The sequence below is a fragment of the Triturus cristatus genome, chromosome 4_2 (genome assembly GCF_964204655.1).
Source record: "Triturus cristatus chromosome 4_2, aTriCri1.1, whole genome shotgun sequence".
NCBI classification, from domain to species: domain Eukaryota; kingdom Metazoa; phylum Chordata; class Amphibia; order Caudata; family Salamandridae; genus Triturus; species Triturus cristatus.
The window spans coordinates 867,034,505-867,057,536 of NC_140586.1; the positions used below are offsets into that span (position 1 = coordinate 867,034,505).

The window sequence follows — 23,032 nt, forward strand, 5'->3', positions numbered from 1 at the left end:
GGTCATTGGGGGAGGGAGCGGGGCTAGAGCAACAAAATAAAACTGTGACCATGAGGTGGAACACAGTTCCCTGCAGCGGACGCCTTCGTCCACTGAGCCACCAGACCCGGCATACACATATCTCTCTCTCTCTCCCTCTCTCTATCTCCCTCCCTCCCTCCTCCGTCTCCCTCCGTCCTCCGTCTCCCTCCCTCTCCCTCCGTCTCCCTCCCTCTCCCTCCGTCTCCCTCCCTCTCCCTCCGTCTCCCTCCATCTCCCTCCCTCCTCCATCTCCCTCCCTCCTCCGTCTCCCTCCCTCTCTCCTTCTATCCGTCTCTCTCCCTCTCCGTCTCTCTCCGTCTCCCCCTCTCTGTCTCCTCTCTCTCTGTCTCTCTCCCTCTCCCTCCCTCTCTCCCTCTCCTTCCCTCTCCGTCTCTCTCCGTCTCCCTCCATCCTCCGTCTCCCTCCGTCCTCTGTCTCCCTCCGTCCTCCGTCTCCCTCCGTCCTCCGTCTCCCTCCGTCCTCCGTCTCCCTCCTCCTCCGTCTCCCTCCGTCTCTTGCTCTCTCCCTCCCTCTCTGTCTCTCTCCCTCCCTCTCTGTCTCTCTCCCTCCCTCTCTGTCTCTCTCCCTCCCTCTCCGTCTCCCTCCCTCTCCGTCTTCCTCTGTCTCCCCCTCTCTGTCTCCCCCTCTGTCTCCCTCCCCCTCGGTCTCCCTCCCCCTTCTGTCTCCCTCCCTCCCTGTCTCCCTCCCTCTCTCTCCCCCTCTCTCTCTCCCTCTCTCTCCCTCCCGCTCCGTCTCCCTCTGTCTCCCCCCTCTCTGTCTCCCCCTCTCTGTCTCCCCCTCTCTGTCTCCCCCCTCTGTCTCCCTCCCTCCCTCTCTCCCTCCCTCTCTCTCTCCCTCTCTCCCCTTCTCTCTCTCTCTCCGTCGCCCTCCCTCTCCGTCTCCCTCCCTCCCCCTCTCCCCCTCTTCCCCTCTATCCCTCCCTCTCCCTCCCTCTCCCCGTCTCCCTCCCTCTCAGTCTCCCTCCCTCTCAGTCTCTCTCCCTCTCCGTCTCGCTCCCTCTCCCCGTCTCCCTCCCTCTCCGTCTCCCTCCCTCTCCCCGTCTCCCTCTCTCTCTCCGTCTCCCTCTCTCTCCCCGTCTCACTCTCTCTCTGTCGCCCTCCCTCTCCGTCTCCCTCTCCGTCTCCCTCTTTGCCTTTTTGTCTGTCTCTGCCTCTATCTGTCTGTCCCTGTCTCTGCCTATCTGTCTCTGTCTGTCCCTGTCTCTGTTAGTCTCTATCTCTATCTGTCTGTCTGTTTTTGTCTCTCCCTACTGTCCTCTGTCACCCTCTGTCCCCTTACCCGACTCTCACACCCTGCTGTTCTCTTGTCATTCGTTGTCACCTCTCCCCCCCCCCGCCCTCCTCCCCTCGCTTGTGAGGCAGCTGAGGCAGCTTCCCTTCCAGGGCACACACACAGCCCCACCTGAGTACTTCATAGGTCTTTAAGAGACCATTTGCATGATAACGAGGCCTTGTTGTATTTCACCTCTTAGCGCCCCAGCAGCTCCACTCGGACTATCACTTGAATCCCCGGGCCCCCACAGAGCAGAGTCTGTGTTTGCTGACACTGTTAAAAAAAAAGAAAAAAACACCGGTACGATGTCTGCAAGGTCCGCGGGCCGCCAAGAAAGGCTTGCCGGGCCGCTGGAGGCCCGCGGGCCTTACTATGAGTACCCCTGCTGTAGGATACCATATAATTCAAACTCAAGAATCACTATAAGGAGATGGCATAAAATTGAAAGTCCAAAAACGCCCCTCACAATTAAGTAGACTGCAGGTTGTCAGTTGGAGATGAAACTGGTTGGGCTTAGGGGTACCATTGTTGATGGTGATATGAGCTAGTTGAATGACGTCTGCCCCAATCAGCTGCAGTTCAGATTTTATAGTGTTGAGCATGGAGTAAGGGTAGTCACTCCAAAGAGGCTCCTGGCTGGGGAAACCCTGTATTGTATAGAACTAGTCAGGGCATTTGGGGGAGCCACCGTCGGTGGGGTCCACAATCAGAGCCTTGGTAATGGTAGGTTGGGAGGGGGCGGTGGATGCAGTGATCCTGTTGGTGGGAGTGTGGCACAGGGATCTGTTGAAGAAAGGGAAGTCATGGTGCTGGGTTGTTGTTATGGGGGAGAGCCATCAAAGTAGCTGCAGGAGGGGGGTGTAGGACTGCAGCAGTGCCTGTGGATAATTGGGTGTCCGCTAGGGGAGAAGGTGGGAAGGGGGGTAACGGTCAATGAGAGAGATGGGGTTCACAGATGGAGAGGTGTCAGAGTGGGGTTGCGAGGGGGTAGGCCGTAGCGTAGCCGTGTCTAATTTGTTCTTGAGGTAGGAGAAAAGATTGACAAAGAGTTCCAGATTGTGATTTGAGGATTGAATGAGCCCGGTGCCATTGTTATTGATGCAGATGGTGGCAACTGCATCGTACAGCGTGGAGGGCGCTATAGTAAGTTTGTGGCCATGTGAATTTTCTTGATGAAGGTGGTGTTGAGTTAGGAAGATAAGACTTTCCTCCATTGGGCACGTCGACTGGTAGTGAAGATGAAGTCGTTCAGTACGGTACCATTGTTATAGCAGGAGTCGGAGTCAGGGATAAGAGTTTCTTCGTTAAGGTGGGGGGGTTTATGTTTGAGAGTTCTCATGGGGTTCTTGGTTCTGTTGGAAGGGTAGTTTCTGAAGCATGAGTCATTTCCTAGAAGGGATTGTAGGGAGTTCAACTTGCTGGTATGGGGAGGGTCCATGCTGGGTGATGTCGATAGGCGGGAGCTGGGAGGATCTGGTGGGGAGCCTCTTCAGGATGGATGCCCTCTTAGACGCTGGAGTGAGCACTACTGAGTGGAGTTGCTGGGAGGATCCTTAACCATGTCTGTTACCAGGTTCTTTCAGAGAGGCCTTGATGTCCCATTTTCATGTCTAGTCCCAGCAGATGTTGCAAAGCAGAGTCAAATTTTGGTGGTCGTTTGGATGCAGGGATGGAAGAGCAGAGTGTGGCACATATATAGTATAAAGGTACAATAGCAATGAAGGTGAGATGCTCCTAATGACAGCACAGCAGCAGATGCTGGGGGTGAGGATCACAAGCCTTGAGGGAGTCCTGTAGGCCCCGATCTGACAAAGAGTCAGGCGTCAGGGAGCCCGGCACGAGGCCCATGCATTCGGAGCCATGTTTCAATGTCTCAGGGAGGAGGTGGGCGTCGACATCCTGGTCACCATCTTGTCAAAGCCATAAGACATTGCCACAGATACCAGTGTTGTTCGGCTTGAAAGAAGTGTGAGGGGATAAAACAGATCTTACTCAGTGACTCTACCCTCAGATACCACCCAACTTACAGGCTTTTTTCTGCACCTTAGCCCAATGATATAAAGAGTAGAAACCTCAATAAATAAACTGTGTTGCTGGCTAACGCTTTGCGCGGCCAAGCAACCGGTCTATGAGTAGCATGGTGTTTATAGTCTCCGGCTATGATGGAATGTCTCGAGTCAACTGGAGGGTACGAGGTCAGCCTGCGGACGGCAGACCATGTGAGAGAGCTGCTTAATGCAAGGTTTTCTGTCGAACGGATAGAGGTATTACCAACAAATACAAAGCATTTGAGTGATTAAGTCACAAAAATCATATCCTTAAGCAGCAAAAACTGGTCCTGAATTACATGTCTTAATGACTGAATCGGAAGTCACTCAGGTTACATACAACTTTAAAAAAAGTTCATCCTTCAGATAATGCATCTCAGACTTCTCGGAGCAGGACAATTGAGCATACGACGTAAATTGCACAAAATACACGTTTTAACATCATTCAGAATCTAGAAGGTTGGGCCGAGACGCTGCAGAGTCAGAGTCCAGGATCAGGAGAAGGAGAATCGGACCCCAGGCAGCCAATCAGAACAAGATGAAGGGCTCCATCCTCCACTTCCACTCGGCCCCAGAGCACAGCTGGGCAGCGGGGGAGTGAGGAGAAGCGGGAGGGTACCAGGAGGAGCCGAAGTGTTGCGGGGCTTGGCGGCTCAATGGCAGGAGCAGCCCAGGACGTGGGGGGTGGGTCAAGGTGGGTGAGGACGGTTGGCACCTTGTTATGCTGTTAGGCTCCTCCAACAGAAAGTTAAACTTTTGCTGATCACGGAAAAGTGGGGGAGCAAAGCATGAAACAGTAGCATGGTTCTTGTAGGCAGAAGGGTGGCAGAGCTGCAGGAGTTCATTGGAGCCATAGCGCAATTATAGGCAACACCCCCACCCACAGCCAGAGCATGCAAGACGAAATAAATGAATACACAACACAACTTTTGTTTGGGAAAAATATTGCTGCAGTTTATTCCATACAAAAGTATGCAATGTGGTGAGTTATCTTACGGGTGATCCAAGGGCAGGCAGCTGTAACCAACCTATGCTGCCCTGCCCGCCTGATGAGCTAACTTGCACTGTGGCGAACCCAATCAGTGCTACACATTCTGTGGTGGCCTCTTTGCCGGATCACGTGACACATTGGTCCTTTATTACTCACGCCCCTTTCGGGGCGGAGCGTAGCAAGGCAAGCTCCCGGTTGTTCAGGCCCACAACCGCCCGACGGACTTCCTCCAGGAACCTTCCATGAGGACTCCTGAGATTTGGCTCTGGCACCCATCTGCTTCCAGATCGCCCTGTAACTCCGCCACAGCTCTGGAGGCGGCCCCGTCACCTCCAGAGCCCCCCCACCAACACAGCTGTATTCTCACCTGCAACCTGCAGATCCAAGAGGAACAGGTCCATTCCCACCTGTGACAAGTGCACCCCACTTTGTCAAAATAACCTTAGGTGTTCGCCTGGATTAGCCCGTGCCTGATGAAACAAAATACCCTTTGGTCTGTGAACTTGCACATGGCGCTGTTTATCCTTCTCCGGGAAGTTCCACTGCCTCACATGACCTGTAGGAATGTGATGGCCTCCCGGGAGGGAGCTCTACTCTTACCATAGCTATATTACCCTTCAAGCTTATGTAGGCTCCCACCTCCTGCAACCTGAAGTTGCAATCCTCTAGTATTTTATATGCCTTAACGCCCGTTTCCCCAATTATGGGACATCAGCACCCTTGTTAGATGACCGCTTCCACCACAGCCTATCCGCTATGGCTATCAGGATGTGGAATTTTGTGTTTAAACTGAAGCGACCCATAACCTGCCCTTAGAGCAGAGTGCACAAACTTTGTTGCAGTTGACCAGACATTTGCACAAACCTTTTTGATTGCTAAACCATGGCCACCAAAATGCTTGTATTGAACACCCTATTGCAGTCACAGCACCCAATTCGGAATGACAACTTCCTCCGACTATCAGGCTTGCTTAACTAAAGCTCGATCACGTGGCCCTTGGAGCTCAATCCAGCTATAGCCTAGTTCACTTTGCTATCCCTGGACTTATTGCCCTTAAAATCAAAGACGCATTTAGCTTACCTTCTAGTTACCGTGAAATTCAGGGTGGGACATACATCCCCGCATGACCAGGTAGTCGTGCATATATTAGCAATGATACTGTTAGGATATAAGATTCCCAGTTTCAAGTTTTGCCGCAGCACCCTTTCGTGGGTCTGCTGTGACCACACTGCCTTACTGCAAGTTACCTCGTGCAGCTCCCTTACTGCCCACGTGTGTCCCTGAAAAAGACACCTGGCAGGCTAAACTACTTGATGAACTAGGAATAAGTGACATAAGCAAGTGTGTCGTCATGTACTTTCCATGAATCCCTTCTTTCTTACCGAAATTACACCTGTTCAGCTCCATCTGTGGAGACTTCCAGTTTGCTTAACTGCTAGCACAGTTGCAACATTAATGGGTATCATCCCAGTTTGCGCTCACCTTAATGTGCCCTGCTGTGAGCAATTAGGTACCCCACATATCTCTTCCTTATGAAAAGATAAAACAAACCGGACGAAGACACAAGGTCCAGGCGACCGGTTTAAAGAATGTTTGTCTTATGTGAATCTGCGAGGGCATCTGCCTTAGATGCGTTTTAAATGTCGCCGGGCAGGAGTGCAGTACCTTTGCCCAGGCAAACCTTGAAAAGATGTTCCAGTGCAGGCAAAAGTCAAGGGATCTCCAAACCCACCTTACTTCCATTCCTAGTTTCTTTGTATCGTGCTTGTTGGAGCATAACATAATTCTTCATTTGTGAAGCGCGCGTGCTCACGTAGCCTGAATGGCGCTGAATAACCATTGTATGTTACCCCACTCACTGATAATTATGTACAAATAACTGCCCTTTCTTAGTTTGTTGGAATGCTGAATGCTTCTAAGAACTGTTGCCTGGGAGCACGAATTGGGTCATAGCACGCAATTAAAAAAGGCAACCCACTGGAGTGTGTAGTAAAGATGGCCATGTCGCCTCTGGTGGGGGCTTGACCCTTGCCTTCGGGAGGCCCCTGATGCCTAAGCCGACACCCGACCTTTGGGCTTTAGCTCCCACTCCAGCATGGACTGCCCACCCTTGCAGCGCTCAATCCCACCTGGATCATACTAGTGTACCCAGTCCAGGTCAGCCTAGGTGAGAGTTCCCTCTAAGCCCTGTATGGGGCCTCCTCCACACTTCAAGAAATCCCTATTCTCTTGAATTTAGAATGATACACGGTGGAAGTGGTGGCTACCATTGTTACTCACGCCTGCATCTACTAGGCTCAATACAGGGAACACTTGCTCTATCATCCCCTGGATTCTAGCCTGGCATTCCTTATGCCCAGCTATACCAATCGATAATAGCTCTACTTGGTCATAATGACCCAAAAAACACATCAACCCGCAGATGCAAGATGGGGATGCTAACCTGCCCCAAACTCTGCGGTAACAACCTGTGCAAGTTTGCGATAAACATCTGAAAAGCTTGCCCCCAACAAACCATTCCCAGCACCCAGGGGCCTTGCCGCCGTTCCTTGGCCTGCATACTAACCGAGTTTAATGGTGTCGAAGGACCCTTCTCTCGGCGCTCGCCTGCGATACTATCCACTGCATCACCCTATTCATTGAAACCACTGCAGGGTAGCATGCAAAGCTAAGTCCTCACAGACATCGCCTGCCAATGCGAGCAGACCAAGCATTCATCGCTCCCTCAGCCATCAGAACTGTCGATGATAGGCACGCCCAGCAGGTGGTGAGCACTCTACATGGGCAACGGTTGTCTCACAAAAGGCCAGGGTTACCTCAGTTTTGGTCCTCATGCAGCACAGTGCACCCGAGGCAACCTGTTACATGTGCCTGCTTCGAGTGCGCTGCGTTAGCTGGATGCCTAACTCTCAGCTAGACGCTAGCGGCACTCAAAACTACATTTCCCAAGATTCTGGCGTGCATGGCACGATGCCGAGACTTCCATATAGGAGGAAGTAATTGTAGGCAACGCGTTGGAAATTCTCGTGCGACCTTCGTGAGTGGATTTGCTGGTCCGTGTTCCAGGGAGGTCCGGTAAGGGTGCTCTGCACCGCGGGTCCTTCTGCATATTGGTAATCTGTTTCTTCCCTCAATCCGTTGGTGAGCACGGATGGTGCTCGTGCAGATGAGGAACTGTATTGAAGTCTTTTGTTTTGTTTTGATTCCTTGAAGTTTCGCGGGCCAGTTCCCGATATTGACTGCTTGCCTGTTTTATGTTTGCCCCAGCACTTTTTGACACTCATGACATTGGTTTCACGGCTATGGTTTATTTCTGGCTCAGTGGCTTTCACAATCTCACAGGATCTGAACCATTATTGTGCTCTGAATGAAACAGTAGTGGTTCAAATAATCTATGACATACATTCATCTGGGGATTTTAGAACTTGGTCTATTACTTTTGTCATATGTATATCTAGTATGTATATATATATATATAAATTCACTGAAAAAACCATAGGTTTCACACACGTTATAGTTAGGAATTAGCATTTAAAAAACCTTGCAAATTCAGTGAAAAAACCATAGGTTTCACACATGTTATAGTTAGCTGGACATTTTACTGATAAAAAACCAATGAAATTCCCCCGTTATAGTTAGTGCAGGCAACTATAACTCACGCGACCGCAATCCTCTGCTGATGCTAATACTGTATTTAGACAATTATTTGCCCATGTCTTCTTCCATTAAATTTTAGCTATACATATATTACAAATATTTTTTTTTCATAAAGACACATATGTCATCAGCAGAGGATTGCGGTCGCGTGAGTTATAGTTGCCTGCACTAACTATAACGGGGGAATTTCATTGGTTTTTTATCAGTAAAATGTCCAGCTAACTATAACATGTGTGAAACCTATGGTTTTTTCACTGAATTTGCAAGGTTTTTTAAATGCTAATTCCTAACTATAACGTGTGTGAAACCTATGGTTTTTTCAGTGAATTTGTACGTTTTTTTAAATGCTAAGTTACTTTACGCCATTCGTGGCGTGCGTGCCCACTTAACGCAGTTCGTTCCGTGCGCGCACCGTGCGCGCACAGTGAGCACGCGGTGCGCTTCGCGCACCGCGCGCCCACTTTACACAGTTAGTGCCGTGGATGGGCCATGTACGCACGATGCGCTTCGCGCACCGTGCGCACATGAAGGACATATTATGCGCTTCGTTGTGAAAGGTAAGCTTTTAGATTTTTAAATGGAGTACATATGCCATGCACAACTGGTGCCCTTCGTGCACAATTTGCACACGGGGTGGGGAGAGTGTGGATAATTTTTATTTATTTATTTATTTATTTACCGTAAGCGTAATCGGCGATTTTTCGTAAAAAAAAAAATCTGATTTTTTGGCCTTGGGGGTGCTTTGGGGACATATACATCAAAGCTAGGTGGTTAGGATCTGTCTAAACAGTCCCTTTACAAGTTTTTGGCCTTTGTTTTTCCTCTCCTCGTCATAGTGCGAGAGAGAAAATGGCGGACGCCGCTTCCTGGTTTCGAACGATTCGAATGTTTACTAAGATCTAACAGCCAATCAGAATCGCGCTCGCGCACGGCACCGTACGCGTACGGTAAGCTTACCGTAAGCGCACGGTAAGCGCACCGTAAGCTGCCACAGATATATATATTGATTAAAATGCTATTTTCTCAGGAACTACTGAACAGATTTACACCAGACCTACAAAAGGCACTTCCTTGACCTGAGGACTACCTCTCTGCCAAATTTCAAGTAACTCTGTTCAGCCGTTCGGGCTGTAGCTGTGTCTAAAGGTCCTATGGAAAAATGCATGGGAAAAACGCGTTTTGGGACCCCCCTTTTATCTCAGCCCCCGCTTGACAAATCCCCCCGAGACTTTCAGGGTAGGAGCGGAGCGTAGCGCCCCACCTATTTTGAAAATTTCGCGAGGTGATTTCATATTATTCCTTGAAAGTAAAGATTATCTGTTTTTGTGTTCTTGTGGCTCCATTTCAACAGGGGTACGCTGGAGTGGTATAGGACTATGCTCTTTCCCTGTGAGGCATAGTGGAGTCTAATAAGGGTAGGTTACTGATAGAGCAGCTGATTTCAATGTACATTGCACTGTTGATGTCAATGTGCTGCTATTGATGATTTATGTGTTTTGCTCTATGAATTTTGTTTGTTTTCTTATATGTTTCCCACAATACAGCCAAAACACAGAAAGGAATACTTGCCACACTCTTGGCAGGTGGTAGACATGTCTTGATCTACAGGTGTCGTTATTTTGTTTTACAGGTACAGAGATTGTACTAGGTTATCATTGTCTCTACAGTTCTAAGGTTAGTGGTAGTGAACAAGCGTGCTTATATTGTTCTTTTCGTTTCAGGTCTCCCTCCCTGCTGTTCCCATCCTTTCCTTCCCCCGCTTGATCCTCCCACTGACCTGCACCATTACGGTTATTAAGGCTTGGGTAAATCAGGAGGTGAACCCCTTATTAGCAACAAACCGATCCCGAGGACTGAAGAGCGTGACACATCCTCCTGTATGTGTGGTCAATGCGTTGTGGCGTGGCTGACCCGTACGCTGGCATATTGTGTAAGCTTAGTGTGCCGCCGGCTGGTATTTCGCTGCTTCTATCATTGCCACCGGATATATACTACCAACCACACTACCTCTACCACACCAGTACCATAGGCTTTGACCACGCTCGTTAGATGTATAAGGTAAATTAAGCTACAATTTTGGCTTCGTTGCAAAGCATATTGAAATCTATTCCATTCTGAAATGGTGGGACTGTCACCCTTATGTGTTGAACATTTAATTAACTGTCTCAATTCAATTGAAAGCAAGTTCACCGCAATTGAGCCCATTACCACTAAGCAACACCACGAACCAATTGAACTCAACAGTACCGCCCTGTGAAGCAGGTAAATTGTGTGCAACAACCCAGCCATAGCCAAACGAGACCACTAGACGCATTTTATCTGGGAAATTGTAGAGACCACCGGTGTCCTTCTGCACTTCTGCAACAGCCAAACAGGTCACCTGCACACATGCCAGGTGCCGAAACCAGAAAGCAGCAGCCATTTTGAAAATGGAATAGCGGTGCACAATCCCTGCGTTGGACCAAACTGACTCGTGTTTGCATCTGCCCCACACTGGGCTAGCTATTTTCTAAAACCATGGTGCTTACAGCGAACTGCCCTTTTCAAGTGAACTGGAAGGTCTCAGAGGTAGCTGCACCTATCCTTGACCTGGCCATTCTCACCAGCACCACGCAGCTCAGTACATGTGAACTGCATGCCCCAAGCTGCTGGAGTCAACATCCCTGGTGCTCCAAAGCCTAAAACTGGCAAAACAAGACACATAAACAGAGCACCGTGTCTGAACTTGTCCCCTCTGCAGCGAAGACACCAAACCTTCACAAGCCCCAATTCACCGAAAACAACTGTGTTATCACAACAAGTAACGCCATGTCAACCACATCTGGCTCTCTATGCCCCCTACAAGCTGCATGTCGAGAGCACTGCCCTCCCTTCCCAGGGGACGGGAGGCTCGCCTCTGCCCCTCCCGAACGAAGGACGCCACCCAGGCAACTCAAGCGAAACCTCAAGTGCCTGGCCCCACCACCAAATAAAGCTGCTCTAATCACTTCCCCCTGCTGGTGCTGGGCAGCGATACACATGCCTGCTACTCCTACCACCTGCCTAGTGGATGCTGCACCACAGCCTCCATCTCAGGAACCACTGGCAGCAATAGGCACTTGGTGGTAAAACCCATTAAGGTAGAGCCCACCTCGGCCATTACCGTATTCTCTGTGAGCTACATTTGCGCCTTTCATTCCCTTTCATCAGCATGAAATCACTGTCTCAGCTTATCCCTCATGGTAGCCTGGCTGGGCATGTCAAAGAACGCCCGGGACATTAAAGACCGGCCCAAATGGCACCTCCAGAAATGTAGGGCGCTGGACCCACACCCCCCTATTCACCAGTTATGAGGGGTTTCCCTCCGTTCAGCGTTCCTGCAATGAACTAACGCTGCCAGACCCACCATTGGTTTGTCCAATGTTCTTAAATAGCTTGTAGCCATTCTGCTCTAACCCAGTGTTTCCCCAACTTTGAACTGCAGCGCACTTGTTAGCTGACCTATAGGGTGGTTGTTTCTAGCCTAACTGGCACAACCTGTACATGCCCTTGTTTACAGAGTGCACATACTTAGCTGCATCGACCAGCCATTCGTGCAGGCAGTTTTATTGATAACAAATGAATGGTGTCACTCTGGTTTCTGTGAATGTATGTCTATTGAGTATCTGCCATTGAGTTACTTGCTTTGTTTTGTCTGTGTTAAACTTGTGTTTGCGCCACACTTCCGGCATATGGAAATTGTGTCAAATCATTCCCTTACAACACTGCTGAGTGAGCCCACTATTTTCACAAAATTAATTTACAATTTCCGATTCAGACTGCAATTGGAGTGAGATTGAAAGCCCCGATTCCAAACAGCTAAAATTAAACATTCCATCAAGGGCCACGGCCTGTCTATGCCCTTTGTGGCGTGATCTGGACTGCTAAGACAAAGCGCCAATGAGGCGTTACGTTCACGTGTATCCGTTCATCTTGTGCCACACATACGCTGTGAAACTAATATGCTCCCCATCCGTGGTCCTTCTGGTGACAGGGCTTGGGCATCAGATAACTGCGACACAACGTTAGATTGTTGACCCATGTGGTGAAACTAATAGTTCAACTTAATATCCTATTATTGAAAATGGGTTATATTAGTACCAGTGCTGTGGTTCGGACTGGTAGGGTGCTGTTGCTTATGGTGCTTATAGCTTGGTGAGCCGCCGGCTGGTATTTGCAGCATCTGTCACTGCCTCCAGATATATCCTACAAACGCAACACTAACAAGCAAGTAATATTGGCTTTGTCAATGTTTGTTAGAAGCATAAGATACTTGAGCCACCATTATGGCTTAGTATCATCGCATGTTGAAAAAGCTTCCATTCTAAATGGTGAGACTGTGGTGTTCATGTTTTAAATATTGAATTAAATGACTCAATTCAAACGAAAATCAAGTTATACAGCAAATGAGAGCATTACCACTAAACCGCATCACCTATAAACTGAAATCAACAGTACCACCCTGTGAAGCAGATAAATGTATGTAAAACCCTGCTGTATGAACTGAAAAAAATAGAAGCGGATTAAAACAGGGAAACTGCAGTGACCACCAGGTGTCCTGCCTAGCCCTCTGTACTAATCTCTCATGTTGAGCCCCCCTGGGTGCATGTTATGGGCACGCTACATATTCCCCACTTATTTAAAAAATAAAATTAGATGACCGGACTGACGCACAGCAGACACGTGCAGCAGACGTGCTGCTGGCGCACCGAAGGCGCACCTAAGGCAAGCCCGTCCGTGCCTGGACGTCGCCAGGAGCCAGAACCCCTGCCGGTTTTCTCAGGGATCAGGTAATTAGCTCAGGAGCCCGCCTCAGCTATACAAGCCAGGACATATTAAGAATTAGAGACAAACAATGCTGGCTCGGTATGCAAGATACCAATTCATGCACCATATCAACAGAAGTAAAAGGCCCTTTTGCTTGCAGAACCTGTGTCTATCAGAGTATGCTACCTACACAGCCCAGGAACCACACTATAGCAGCAAACTCAAGAGCTAGCGGTTCACACTGCTCCAATAAACAATTATGTCCCTCACATACCACCCACAAAAATGCAAGATGGGACTGTTTTCTAGCAAATGTTAGATCTCTCCCCAAACATGCCATTAATATTTGGGACATGCTCTCCTCTTCCCTTCCCCACATTGGGTTCTAGACGGAAACTTGGACTAAACCATCTTTCAATCCAGCAATTGCACTAGCGCTACCTGACGGCTATCACATCCAAAAACTGGATAGATCACAGAGGGCAGGGGAGGGGTAGCTATCATTTATAAAGATCCTATTAAAGTCTCAGTCCTAGATCAATTAAGCAATGACAAAATAGAAATTCTTGTGTTTGGAATTGATCTACATGCACAACTTAGCTGGAAAGGAGCCCTAGTATATCGCCCCCCTGGACTACTCCTCGATTCCGTCACCCTACTCATGGACTTGATCTCTCCTTATGTCATTTCGACTAAAAATGTTCTGCTTCTCGGAGATTTGAATGTGCATAGCGAAAACCCTAACGACCTTGACGCCTCCTCCTTTCTGACAGATCTGTCCACACTTGAGTTGACCAAAGTCAACAATGAACCTTCTCATTTGGCAGGGCACACGCTAGATCTAATCCTCTCAAACTCACCCACCATTGAACAACTTGCCCACTCATATGGTCAGAGCACTCAAAAATCGAATTCTGTATTACCGGACCTAAAGAACACATTGCCCCCAAAACGCACACCATTAGGAGTTATAGACAGTGGCACAAATTGACGCCCACTCTCTTCCAAGACACCTTTGTTCCACCACAGTACTCCGACTCAGACAGTGTAGAAGAACATCTAACCGCCTTTAAGGCAAGCATGAAGTCTACAATAGACATGCTGGTACCCCTGAAAATATTCCCTATGGTCTCAAAATGCCCACAGACACCATGGTACACCCCTAATCTCTGGACTGAAAAAAGCCAATGCAAAAAACTAGAACGCCATTGGTGCCGCACACACGATCCCCACGACAAAGAAAGATTAAAATCTGCTCTGACTAAATGCCGTAGCAACCTAAAAACCGCCCAAAAAAATGCATATTGCAAATCAACTTGATCAGGCAGATAACTCCCCCAAAGCATTATTTCAGGTCCTCAAATCATTCACCAACCCCAAAGAGTGTAACAGGGAAGAGGCCCCATATCACACTCTATGTGACAATATTGCAGGACATCTAACAGTAAAAATAGATAAGATCTACAACAAGATCACTGCGGCCAATGGCTCCCGATCAAGCCGAATATCCGAACCCCCTCCTACCACTCTTAGCACGTATAAACTAGAGGAATTTCCAATGCTCTCCCCTGAGGAGACCGAGGGGCAGATTTACAAGCCCCCTGCGCCACCACTACGTCACTTTTCGTGACGTACTTGTGGCGCAGGGGGCTCCTCCATATTTACAAGGAGAGGAAAAGCCACCCTGCGTGACTTTTCCTCTCCTTGTAAATATGGCCCCTTCACACGCACCACTGTGCGTGGAAGGGGCGTTCCATGGGTGTTGCTGTGGGTGTTCCCACGCAACACCCATGGAACAAGACACATCTCCAGATTTACGGTAAATCGTAAATCAGGAGATGCGTGTGAATGCTACGCCACCCTAGAGGTGGCGTAGCGAGGCGCAGCGAGGAGAAATGTTTTCATTTCTCCTCGTTTTTTCCTCTTTCAATGCGTGCTGCATTCTACAGCACGCATTGAAAGAGGAAAAAGCCTCTTGTGATTGTTTTTGTGCAGGAAGGTGTCCCTTCCTGCACAAAAACAATCTCCCCACGACGCAGGCATCCTTGCACCATGGTGCAAGGGTGCCTGCGCTGGCGCACGGTTGCAGTTTGTGCGCCAGCGCAGGGGAAGCACAGAGATGCGACGTATTCTTGTAAATATGTCGCATCTCTGTGCTTTCCAAACTAACACAGCACAGCGCAGCAAAATGACTTGCTGCACCGTGCTGTGTTACTTTGTTGTAAATCTGCCCCTGAATCTTTATTAAAAACGACTAAATCTGGCTCCCCTTTAGACCTGATTTCAGCCCAGACCACCGGCTCGCTCGCCAATCAACTCGATGCGCCCATTTGTTTCATCTTAAATAGCTCCTTGAAGGAAGGCAGGCTCCCCAAGGAATGGAAAGCAGCTCAGATTTTGCCCATCAGGAAGAATGCCAAACTTCCTCCAGATGATGCCTCTAACTACCGTCCCATTTCATTACTCCCCTTACTAAGTAAACTTCTAGAGAAACACATTAATAAATACCTGTCCAAATGTATAGAATAGTCCAATTGCCTTGACACCTCACAATCAGGATTCCGACCTAGACACAGAACGGAGTCGGCACTGGTGACAGTCAGAGACAACATCCGAATGCTAGCAGACAATGGTCAGGCAGTGCTCCTTATACTGCTTCACCTGTTTGCAGCGTTTGATACTATCTCCCACCAGATCTTGTTTGGGAGACTCAGAGATATAGGCGTCCAGGGGAACGCACTAAAATGGATGACTAACTTTCTGGCTGACAGAACTCAAACCATCAACGTAGGCCCTTTTAGATCACAGACCACCAATGTTACCAAGTGAGTACTGATCCAGCGCGACTATAACAAAACCTTTACAAACGTCACCAAGCCAAGAAATAAGCCTTGCACCACTTGTTCATCGGTGTGGCCCATAACACCGAAAACATCCATACCACTCAGTTTTTCTGGATCAGTGATAAGCTAGCGAGCTGCAAGACATACGGGATACCTTGATACTATTTTTTCCCTAAATAATAACTACATACATTATATACATTTGACTCTAGAATTTTCGGTTTTATACATCAAGATACTCCGCTAATTTTGGTTGATGGACCAACTAGTAGGAATCAGTTGATGGCGATTAAGTCCAGCTCAATCACAATTAAAACCTTTAACTTTTATAAATCATAACTTTAATTTTAAAAACCACAGACTCAGTTTGAGTTAGCATGAAATTTTATCTAGATTCATTGAATCAAATTGAATAAGTAAGTTTATTAGACAAAATTATAAACATTAATTTCATAAGCATTCAAGTAAAGATTGAAATAGAAAACAGAAAATACTCATTACCCTTGGGCTTAGGGCGATGACGAGAATGGTTCACCAGAACATGAACTGCAGATCTCAGGATAGGTTCCCAAACCGACTGACTGTCCCTCTAACCTCCTCTGACGTATTCCCTCCCAGGATAGAATCCCACGACGGTCTCGTCCCTTTTCCCCATCAAAGTTCAAAGTTCAAATTTGTCAAAGTCTTTTCAGCATCAGGAGGAAAAATCGTCTCAACAGACAGCGTGTCGTGTTGAATAGAAGAACAAGGGACATATCTACAAGGCGGCGATAGAAAATTATCGCTGCTTTTGCGGCCGTTTTCGGCCGAAAAGCAGCGATAATTTTATCGCTATATCAGCAAGGTCACGCTATCGCTTGAAACCTTGCCTTATCGCCTGTATTCCTAACACCCATCTTTGCATCTCTAATGAGATGCAAAGTGGGTGTTCCTCCCCAGGATAACGGGAGAAATGTCGCTAAGCGACATTTTTCCTATTATCAAGCCTCACTCAAAGCAGCATAGCGACAAGAAAAGTAGCGATAACCTCTGTTATCGCTACTTTCCTTACACCTGCTTTGAAACTGATTTAGCCATGATATCCTCCGGAAGGTGGATATCATGGCTAAGTATGTGAGGCCCTATCAGCAAGCTATCGCCAAACTTCGTGGGATTATCGTTGGGTTTCCAGCGATAATCTCACGTTTGGCAGTTAGCTCTAGGATATTTATCGCTTTTGAGACAAGCGTTGCTAATAGCACGCTATCTCAGCGATAAAAATCCACGCTAGCCGGCGATAATTATCCTAGCGCTAAGTGCGCTTAGCGATAATTATCGCCGGTTGTTGCTGATATGCCCCCAAGTAAGTGCCACAACGTCATCATTAGCACCACTTTTTTATACCCTTTCACTAACTTGCTATACCCAAAATTGTAACTTTTTAGGGGCTGTATTCATTCTGATTGGTCCATTGGAGGGGTGGTGATGGTCACCCCATTGTCCTCCTTGCCTAAACCGGTTCTGTAAATAGTACATTTTTGCACAGTTCTCGTCACTGGTCAAGTCCCAATATTTAACTTTGTTAAAGTATTTGCAACAATTTCTATTAATGATTAATAGGATCATCTTCTGCAGTTCGAGTCTCTCATCCGTTCCCATGCATTCTCACAGGGATTGCTGGCACAGCTCTTGTCCTAGGTCCGCTCGTCCTTGATATCTCTCACTCTGGGCATAGGCCACACACTCGTGACTGAAACTTCCATTTTGCTCATACGCGGGGGCTATCTTTGTTACATGTAATCACATCTCTTGGCTGCGGCCATTTTCTCAGCGAGGCCTAGCAGGCCTGAATGGAACTAATATGAAAACAACATAGCAGAAATTAGACATAGAAAACAAGCCCTTCTGTTTACCACCCACCATTCTAATGACCCGTGTTAGGTGTTACCTCGCATAAGCGACATTTAAAGCCATTTTACTTATCATCTGCATTCTTTTTGCCACAATATTTTTACTACAATGAAATACATGCAATTTACTTCTATTTTCTACACAAACCACAAACCTATGTTAATTCAATTTCACATTGGTAAATGAATTCGATTTTTGCGAATGCCAGTTAGTTTTCCCGCGTGTAGTGTCTAATTAAAGGTGCATTTATTGGTTATTCCATGCATTCAAATAGTTAGTATTTTTAAGGTTATGAGGTCATTAACTTCGAAGGGGGTACAAAAGTTTTTGTATTTTCCCCTGCTCCATCAGTACCCCGGGGCTCATGTTTGAGCCCTACCCTATAACATTTGTGTTACTCCACTGGCAAACCTATTGAGAAACTTAGGATTCATACCTATTTCCTATGCCGACGACACACAAATGCTTCTCTCTTTTGACAAGAATAACACCAACATTCAGACCACCTTTTTGGAGGGCATGAAAACCATCACTGATTGAATGAGTAACAACTTCCTTCAGTTGAATGCGGAGAAAACAGAAATTATGTTATTCAGAGAAGCAGTAACAAGGTGGTTGCCCAACTGGTGACCAGGAGAACTGGGCCTGGCCCCGTCCCCAAAACAAGTGGTAAAGAACCTAGGGGTCCGAATTGACCAGAAGTTAAGCTTAGAGGAGCATGCCACCTCAACCACTGGGTTCTGTTTCCATATACTAAGCCTTCTTCGCAGACGGTTCCCCCTACGTCCGCTATCCACATGGAAAACCCTGATACAAGTATTGGTCTTAAGCCGTCTGGACTACTGCAATGCTCTGTTGATTTCAGCCAAGGAATTTTCCTTGAACAGACTGCAGGTAGTCCAGAACACGGCAGCCCAAATAGTGACCAACGCCCCCCCCCCCCCCTTCCCACCCCCAGAACGACTCCCCCTACTCCGTAAGCTGCATTGGCTACCCATTCGCAAAAGGATCACATTCAAAATGTGCTGTATGGTCTACAAAGCCCTAAACAACTTGGGACCAAGGTATATGGCAGACAAGCTGGTCAGATAGATTCCTTCCAGGACCCTCCATTCAGGGTCCAAAGATCTCCTCCTTATACCTCGCATAAAACAGGTTCGGTTGAGGGAAAAGCCTTCTCCTATTTGGCCCCATTATATTGGAACAGCTGTCCATCCACCTACATCTCTGCTCCAGGTACCTAGCCTTCAGAAAGCTGCTAAAAACCACACTGTTCTGATCTTCCCTGTACTGGTTGTCAAGGGCAGTCACAGCGCGGAGATACCCCGATTGGGGTGATTCATGTGCTCTATAAATGAAACAAATAAATAAATGCCCTATGCTGGGGCCCTGGTGCTCAAAACCCTTAAACCTAGTGAGACAAAGCACCCAACCGGAGCACTGACCATGCAGTCCTTCCTTGTGGTGAAGACACCCACTAATAAACCCAATTCTCTGAAAAGAACAGCAGTTTCACCTTCACAATCATATAAAATAGTCCAAATATTGTCACTACAATGAAAAACCTGCCATTATGGCTGAGCGCGTGGAGCCCTTGGACTGCAGGAATTGAACGCCCTACCCGAGGGTTAGTGTAGAACCTTCGCCACTAAGCCTCAATGCCTCATTCATGTACCTCACAGGTGCCTAGGGACCCAGCAACATGTAGCAGCCAAAACACCCCAGCATCCAGGGCACATTATATGGATAGCACCAGCCCTCCAGAAACAAAACCTTGGCCCTGTGCGTACCGGTTTTGGAAACGCACCGGCAGTGCAAATGCCTCTATTGAAAGAACTACACGTAGGCGACTCAACAAATCCTAGCATGGTACACGTTCCGCTGGGGGTTTGGGGTGGGCTTGTGCATAAGGGCAGTACAAGGGTTCAACTAGTCCCATACCTCCAGGCAGGCCGCCTGCCCTCGCGCTGGGCAGTGAAAAGTTTGGACCGCCTACCCTGTCCCCAGTGCTCTGTGGCAAGGCCACCGCATCACCAGTGCTGATGGCCCCAGGGAGTCAAGGAACTCACCGATGAACTCTGGTCGGAGCGGCCACTTGTCCTCCCGAGCTCGAACTCAGCACCTACGTGTTGTGAAACCGATACACTGCCTACGTGCTAGAGAGGCTGTTGACACATGGGGCCCAAACCTAGCACCCCCCAACAGTCTCACTGCTGTGGCGTCACCCATGGTGCACAACCCGCAGACGAATTTTGATCACCATGAACGCCAACTCCGAAAGAAATATGGCAGCGCAGCCCCCTGGTGCCAACATGCATTCTCCCCGTTCCCTGCCTAAATCCGCCATCTATGTGGCAGACACGAAGCTGCCATTGCCCAGCAAAGCCTGCGTTCATGATAGCTAGTTAATTCACCATCCCTCCCACACAAAATCACACCACACAAGTTGACAGGGCACCCCAGATGTGTCCCACTACCCACACCAATCCTCGCTCTTGTGCCCCACGCCTCCAGACAGGAGAGTGCTCCAAGCTGTAGCCGCACTTGACCACACAGTCCTAACTGGCACCCTGCCCGGCATGAAACCTGGGCGGGCAAAGAACTGGGGCGAGAAGGGAGCAAAAGGGGGGTGAACAGCAGTAAAGAGATGTAGCCGCCGGCGATCTTAGTGTAAACTGTCGGAATGGGGTTTGCCCTCCGTGCGGTTTGATGGACTGAGAATGTTTAAGTGGTGATGGTGCTTATCAGAGTACCACGCTTTACCTTCTTTTCAGGGAAGACAGCCTCAGGCTCAGAAAAACCAGATGTGCCCCATGCACTGCCTGGGCTGCACCCGGGGTAGCCACGTCCCTGCTTCACTCCATGCTTCCAGTCTTGGTACCACGTTGGGCCTCAGGCACACTCCACACTACTCCCCACAGACAACTGTACGTAAAGGAACAATTGACAAACTACACGACAAATGGGGCCGCCCCTTCCTCTACCATCCGGGAGTACGCTGGAGCTTCGGCAGTGCAAGGAAGAGCTGTATACAATCAGCGCTAGGAAAGCACTACCTACAATCTGCGCTAGTAACACGCTATATCCAATCCGTGTCGGAAACCCAGCAAAAATCCAAGGTCACCAGGAAGAAAGCCGACTCCTCGCGCACCTCACTGAGTGCAGGGAGGGCCATGCCACTTGGGAAAGCCACGCCTGACTCTCAGCATGGCAGCTGCAGCCACCCCCCCCCCCCCCCAGTCGCGGTACTTTGCCTCATGGTCGGACCCGCTGGGCTGCCTGTAACGGTCTAGTTGTTCTTCGGACAGCTAGCAGCTGGAAGAGCGCACACACTATGTATCACTCTCTGGCCAGGCGTGGCCAGAGAGACTATAAATAAAAAGGCGGAGGTCGCACGGGACCTTCTGGCCCGTACCTGTACAACTGCCTCATGTGTCCCTGATTACTGTAGTAGGCCCCCCCCACGTGGTCCCCATCACTTAGGTTCTTACACTGGCGACGAGGGTGTAACCTGAACCCTCGACTTCATGCCCCACGGAGCGAGGACGCGCTCCCATCACTTACGCGGTGCACCGGAGGCTGAAGAGGCCCGTTGCAGTGGAGCTGCCCGTCGGCTGTGGCCGGATCGCGTCGCAACGCAGACTGACGCCGCTCAGCCCCAGCGTTCGCTGAAGCGTGTGCAGCTGGGAGGAACATCCGGAAAGCAGGGCACGTGCGCATTCAGCGCGTGTCTCGTCTCCCTGACAAGTGCCGGTAAGCTGGGGAAATGCCACGTGCGTGAGGGAGCACTGCAACCGCAAATCTAGGAGGGCCGAGCTCTGGGAGCCACTCGTGGGACACAGACTGCCAATGAACTGTGAGACATACACGGCAGTCACCGTTACACATGCAGTCCCGAGGTGATGTGCCTGAATGTAAATAAACTGCAGTTGTGATCGAGCATTGGCAAATACAAGGGGGACCTCAGTACATACCACCCTAGGGCACCCCGGCAGCGGGGAGGAGGAGCATACCCAAAAGCCACACCCGGGGCAGCAGTGAAGGCAGCAGCTAGCTAGCCAGAGAGAAAAGGAAGGGAAAAAAACAAGCATTGGTAGGAGAAAAACAAGCATTAGCGACTACAACTGGCAAGAGAAATGCTACCCCAGCTGGTGGCAAAGCACGCACATAGGATCAAACGTGACAGCAAAGCCCGCGCTACCTCACGCTAGTGCACACCTGTAGAGGCGCAGGTGGTCCAGAACAATGTCGATTAAGCACTCAACATGGTTGACCAAGCGACGGCAGGGCCAAGCCAACAACCAGTGGCACCAGTGTCACCAGCGGCCCCCGTACACTCACAAGTAAGCGCACTACCCCCTTTCAGTGAACTGATTGACCCTGCAACGGCGTCACCCAGATGGAAGGTATGGCTGAGCCGTCTCGACAACTATTTCATAGCAACGAGGGAAACCGACGACAAAGTCAAAAGGTCACTCCTGTTGCATTTTGCGGGGGGCGAAATATACAAACTGTTTGCACACCTGCCGAACACAGGGCCAGCCACAGATTATGACGCAGCAGTCAGAGCATTGAACGCGCACTTTGATCCACAGCTCAACCCAGATTATGAGCGATTCAAATTGAGACAAGCGCGCCAGCGTGACGGCGAATCCATGGATGCATCTTATGCCCGCCTGCGAGAACTAGCCAGCACATGTACGGAGGACGACCCCATCAAGGAAGCCCATGCGCAGTTGATTCAGGGATGCCGAAACAAAACTCTGAGGACACTCATTCTCCGTCAACCCCGCATCTCACTGGAAGACATCTTAATCTTGGCACGATCACACGAACTTTCAGACGTCCGTGCGTCAGCGATGGAAGCAGCCCTGCACACGGCAACCGAACAGACGGTGACCGTCAAGACGGAGCGAGCGGATGCGGTGCGCACGATGCCACATGGAACTCGGGGGAGGTGGCCCACCAGAACAACACGAAGGTCGCAATGTGGGTACTGTGGCAAAGAGGAACACCCACAAGAAAACTGCCCAGCAAGAGGGAAGACATGTACCAAATGTGGCATCCCCAATCATTTTGCAAGTGTGTGCAGAGGCGGCGCAAGGCCGAGAGGGGCGTCAGGGAGAAAAGTACCGTACAGACAGGTAAAACAGCTGTCGCTAGACGAACCAGCTCAGTCAAGAACACCCACCTCAGGGCCCGTGAGGCGGCAATATCTGGAGGACTCGTCTACAGAGGAAGAGGAGGAATGCCACTTCGTGTCATTCGTGAATGACTTAAAACGGAGCCGTCGCCCACAACCAACCTGCAATATCAAAATAGCCGGAACGCCAGTCACTGGCCTGATAAGACACGGGAGCGTCTGTCAACGTCATGGGATACCAACACTACCAGGCGCTCACAGTCAAACCGCAGCTAGCACCATCCAAAGTGAAGATCCTCACGTACGGGAGCCAGGTGCCACTCGCGCTGAAGGGGAAATTGGTAGTGGCCGTTCAATCAGA

General features: G+C 49.2%; 1 protein-coding gene across 2 annotated transcripts in view; it reads right to left on the reverse strand.

The window, feature by feature from the left end:
- LOC146835281 (uncharacterized) overlaps positions 1-23,032 on the reverse strand; it is a 226,414-nt gene that overhangs the window by 84,277 nt on the left and 119,105 nt on the right. Inside the window, exon 4 of one of the 2 annotated variants that reach the window (XM_085602862.1) lies at positions 16,008-17,473. The exons of the other annotated variant lie outside the window; for it this stretch is intronic. Within the exon in view, the coding sequence (XP_085458988.1) occupies positions 17,455-17,473 (19 nt within the window). The 3' untranslated portion in view covers positions 16,008-17,454. Of the gene's footprint in view, positions 1-16,007; positions 17,474-23,032 lie in introns of those variants that run through there. 2 annotated transcript variants of the gene reach the window in all.